This window comes from Dictyostelium discoideum (assembly GCF_000004695.1).
Source record: "Dictyostelium discoideum AX4 chromosome 3 chromosome, whole genome shotgun sequence".
Lineage (NCBI taxonomy): Eukaryota > Evosea > Eumycetozoa > Dictyosteliales > Dictyosteliaceae > Dictyostelium > Dictyostelium discoideum.
The window spans coordinates 1,015,101-1,020,100 of record NC_007089.4 but is presented as its reverse complement, the minus strand read 5'-3'; the positions used below and the strand labels follow the sequence as shown (position 1 = coordinate 1,020,100).

The 5,000-nt window shown below is 27.0% G+C and overlaps 3 protein-coding genes across 3 annotated transcripts in view; 2 read left to right on the top strand and 1 right to left on the bottom strand.

Moving 5' to 3' along the window:
• Positions 1-133, top strand: part of plaA (patatin family protein) — a gene marked incomplete at both ends in the record, with an annotated part of 1,261 nt that extends 1,128 nt beyond the window's left edge. Inside the window, one exon of the mRNA XM_637329.1 lies at positions 1-133. This exon is cut by the window's left edge and continues 947 nt beyond it. Within this exon, the coding sequence (XP_642421.1) occupies positions 1-133 (133 nt within the window).
• A 604-nt stretch (positions 134-737) lies between these two features.
• On the top strand, positions 738-1,322 carry DDB_G0278523 (hypothetical protein; the record flags this gene model as incomplete). The annotated part of the gene is made up of 2 exons (XM_637328.1): positions 738-788; positions 915-1,322. 2 exons carry the CDS (start codon positions 738-740, stop codon positions 1,320-1,322), a joined length of 459 nt encoding a protein of 152 aa, XP_642420.1.
• Positions 1,323-1,588: 266 nt separating this feature from the next.
• DDB_G0278701 (non-SMC condensin II complex, subunit D3) overlaps positions 1,589-5,000 on the bottom strand; it is a gene marked incomplete at both ends in the record, with an annotated part of 5,575 nt that continues 2,163 nt past the window's right edge. The window contains 2 exons of the mRNA XM_637327.1: positions 1,589-4,700; positions 4,792-5,000. The exon at positions 4,792-5,000 is cut by the window's right edge and continues 513 nt beyond it. Coding sequence (XP_642419.1) covers positions 1,589-4,700; positions 4,792-5,000 — 3,321 coding nt within the window. The remainder of the gene's footprint in view (positions 4,701-4,791) is intronic.

Below are 5,000 nucleotides of genomic sequence, written 5' to 3'. Positions count from 1 at the left end.
TAGCTTTAGTGATACTTCAAAAGAATTTTTTGAAAAGTTAAGAAAATGTTCATCAGCATTATCAAAAGATTCAGAGTTTATAAGAACTGCTGATCTACTTAAAAGAATTATCGATTTAAAAAAAGATGAATAAAAAATAATAAAAAAATTAATTAATTGTATTTTAAACCTCAAAAAAAAAAAAAAAAAAAAAAAAAAAACTATAATTGAACATAAAAAAATATAAAAAAAAAAAAATTTCTATTAACAAGGAATTTTTATTATTATTATTTTTTTTTTTTTTTTTTTTTTTTTTTTTTTTTTTTTTTTTTGGAAAATAATCGAATCAAATTATACTTTTAATAAATTTCAATCAAAAATTAAACATAAAAAATAAAAAAAAAAAATTTGTTGTTTCAAAATTCGTATATTCTTAATTTTAAATATGACACAATCAAGATATTTTTTATTAAAATTCGATTAATAAAATTCTTAAAATATCAAAGATATTTTAATTTTTTTTTTTTTTTTTTTTTTCAGAATGATTCTTTTAATCCAGAACAAAGAAAATATCCTTTTTTTTATTTTTTTAAAAATTTTATTAATATCCTTTAAAAAAACATAAAAATTTATTCAAACACCCAAAAAAAAAAAAAAAAAAAAAAAAGAAACTATTTTTTTTTCAATCACTCTTTTAGAAAATATAAAAAAAATATAAAAATAGAAAAAATCATATAAATATAAAAAAAAAAAAAAAAATGTTATTAAAATTAGTTTTAATCTTTTGTTTATTAATTTCATTATCATGGGTAAGTTATAAATTAGTTTTTATATATAATTCTATTTTTTGTTTTTTTTTTTCATTGAAAAAATCTTGGGAAAAAAAAAAAAAAAAAATAACAAATATTAAAATTGAAATTATTTTATTAAAAAAGGCAATAAATGTTGAAGTTGAATCATATACATATTCAAAAGATGCTGGAATGCCAGATAAATTAGCACACTCATCAAGTGTTAACGGTAGTGGTGGCAGTGGTGGCAGTGGTGGCAGTGGTGGTAGTGGTGGCAGTGGTGGTAGTGGTAGTAGTTCAAGTGGTACATCATCAGGTTGTGGTACATCATCAGGAACAGGATATAATGATGGCGATACAACAGTAAATGATGGAGTAACCTATAAATCATCAGAGTTAAAAAAAAACCTTCAAGAAACAGGATGTTATAGTACAGGCGACAATGATACTGGTACAGGTTCTGGTAGAAGTTCAACAACTGTTAATGATGGCGTTACATATAAAGCTACTGATATATTACAAGCTAAAACATCAACAACCTATTATTACTAAAAAAAAAAAAAAAAAAAAAAAAAAAAAAAAAAAACAATAATAATAATCAACCTATATGAAACATTACTTTTTATTTTATTAAATATCATTAAAGTTTTATGTGCGAAATAAAAAAAAGAATCAATGATGTTTATTCAAATTAGAAAATTATAGTAAGGATTTTTTTTATTATTATTTGTGTTTTATTTCAAACCATAGGTAAAAAAAATAAAAAATAAAAAATAAAAAATAAGAATGAATTAAAATAGTTTACTTGTATAAATTATTTATTTTCTTTTTTTTGTGGTTGTAGTTGGAGTAATCTTTGATTTTGATGTTTTACCCCTTTTTTTAACTTGTACAATTTCTTCTTCCTCTTGTTCTTCTTGCTCGATTGGTTGCCTTCTACTTCTAGTGGTCATTGTGGTGGAGGTTGAAGAAGTTTTTTTATTTCTTTTAGGTAATATAACTTCTTTTTCCTCTTCATTTTCTTTTTCTGATTGGTCTTGTGATTTCTTATTTACAGTTTTTTCTTTTAAGGAAGTTCTAGTTTTTTGTGTTTTTGATGTTGGTTGTGGCTTTCTACCTCTTTTTTTTTGTACAATTTCTTCATCCTCTGATTTTTTTTCTTTTTCTTCTTTTTCTTCTTCTTCCTCTTCTTCTTCTTCTTCTTCAACATCTTTCATTTTTTTATCAGCATCATCATCATTTCCAATATTTATATTCCATTTTTGAATAGTTGGAGGTTTGTCAGGATTTGGAAGTACAATATCGGCACCTAAAGAATTTTTAACTTCCATTGGAATTCTAATAGGAATTGAAGATGGAATAGTAGTGAATTTTGGTGGTGGAATTGGTTCAATATCATTGAATCTAACTGATGATGGGGTTGAATGATTTGGTTTTAATGCTGATGAAGGAATTCCACCAATACTATGTCTCATAGCTGATCTAATTGGTGTACTATTAACTATTGGATTATTATTATTATTATTACCACCTAAATTTGAACCAAATAAATTATTACTTCCTTGTTTGAATGGTGTAGTTGGTTCTTCTGAATTTGTTGGCATTGTTGTTGTTGTTGTTGTTGTTGTTGTTGTTGTTGTTGGTGAAGGTTTCATTGGAGTTACAGAAAGTCTACCTAATGGTTGATTAAATGGTTTCAATGTTGGAGTAGTTGTAGCAATTGATAAACGTCTATTTGTGCCAGGTGGTTTAGGAGTACGAACTTGTGGTACCAAGAAATTGGACATATCAGGTTTAGTTGGTGTACCAACTGAGGGGGAACCATTTGCACCATTTATACCACCAAGACTACGACGTGGTTTCATTGGTGTTTGACCAGATTGTACAGATGATTGTGGTGGTGGTTGATTTGGTTTCATTGGTGATTGAACTTGTTTCTTATTAAAATTTTTAATATCATATTCAATTTCCTTCTCCAATTGTCTATTGGCAGCAAGAAATTCCGATAATTCTTTTTTATAATCTTTAAATAACTCTCTAAAGAATGCAACTACCAAACGAGTTAAATTTGATCTTTTCTTCTCGAATAAGGCTTTAAGTTCAACCAAAATTGGAATGATACTTTCAATGATTGCTTTCTTTTGAACAAGTGTTAATAATTTACCTTTTGCCTCTTCGGTTTGTACTTGTTTCTCTGACATTTCTTCACCATCAGCATTTTCAATTGCAGATCTTAAAGCATTGATTGATTGAAGTTTAATATCTTTTGAAGCTAAAATTGAGAGAGTATCATAGACTACACCATAGCATTGTTCAATATCAAATCTTTCTTCAGAGACTTCCAATAGGATATCTTTTACCAATCTATTCATTGTAAGGAATCTATGTTCATCTTTCATATTTGTAAGAAAAGTTGTATAGATTGACATTCTCTTTTCGAAATTCTCTTGACCATGATGTGAAAATTGAGCTGCATTACCATTGGCAGCATTACGAATATTTGCCAATGAAAATGATGGATTTGCTGATAATTGATTATAGTTTGGATGAGCTTTACAGTTGTTCAATACGAAAATAGTCTCGAGGAAATGAGTAAAAAATACATTTCCATGATGATCTTTATTTGAATTTGCAGCACCACCAGCACCACCAGCACCACCAGCACCTCCAGCACCACCACTTGATCCACCTTGAATTGTGCCATATTTAACTTGTAATACATTCATTAAGCAATAGTTTGCAAATTGTTTAACGATTGGTGATGGATCAACCAATGCCTCAACAAAACGAAAGAATAAAGAACCTCTCCATTTTACATAATCCTCTTGAAGTAAACGTGTCAATAATACCAATGTTTGTCTTCTAACCAATTCGCTTGGATCCCTTAAACACATTGCAATATTTGGTATATAGTTATCGACTAATTGAGTGTATCTAATACAAAGATCACACATTACCACCATAACATTGTTTCTAATGATTGGAGATTCGGATATCTCGAGTTCCTTTGCAAAGGTTGCAATACATTTCTTTGCCATTTTATCATCACCTAAACATAGTTTACCCAAAGTAATAAATGCATGAGCACGAATTGATACTGGAATAATTTCACCTTCATCACCCATTAATCTTGGTGCAATCAATGCTTGTACCACAATTCTTAATCTACCTGGTATTATTGATTGTGGTATTTGAATAATTTCACCAATTGTAAATAAATATAATGCAATTCTATCTTCTTGTTGTTGTTTTTCATTCTTTTTTGATTGTGCTACGCCACCAATATCATCATTTTTATTAAGATTCTCTTCATCGCTTGAGGTTGCTTTGATTGTTGTAGTTGATAATAAATTTGGAAGTGCATATTTTGATAACCTTTCATCACAAATCTTTAAAATATTATTGGTCCAATCAGCAATTACACTATTAACTTTTGATAAACCATCAGACTTACAAATTCTGGTTGTTAATTTTACTAAAATGATTATGAATAATTGAGTAATGGTTGGATCATATGAAAATTTAATAACCATTGAATAGATTTCATTGAATAATGCATTGGATTTATCCAATGGTAAGATACTAGTACATAAAGTTTCAATAACCGTTAAAACTGAGCATAATAATGATACTTTTTCCGCATGTTCTTCATTGGATAATGAATGATCTTCAACTTGTACTTTTAATCTATTCCAAGCACCAATTACTAATGCTTGATCCAATTTATCAGGACAACAATATGAAATCTCTGAAAATAATGTCCAACCACCTGAAATATTTTCATCCTTTGATGCTTTAATAATTGATTGAACACTCTTTATCAATTGTGGTGTTATCATTTTTCTTGATGACATTAATCCACAAATCTTGTGTAAATATGGTTTCATCTCAATTGAAATATCATTTAATAATTTCCAAATAAAATTATTACTTTTAAAATAAATAAATTTAATTAAAAAAGTTAATAAAACTATTAAATTAGTTTGGAAATAAAATTAAAAAAAAAAAAAAGAAAACTTACTTTTGAGGATTTAAAATTGAACCAAATAAAATTTCATTAATAGAATCTAAAGATTTATCCATAATAGTTTGTTCTCTATCAGTGATTAATGGTATTACAGCTTTTCTCCAAGTATCAATGATTGCCATATCATTTGGATATGATTTTAATAATAGAGTGAGTGTTGAAATAACTTGTTTACGTACTAATGGTGATGAATCATTTGTTTT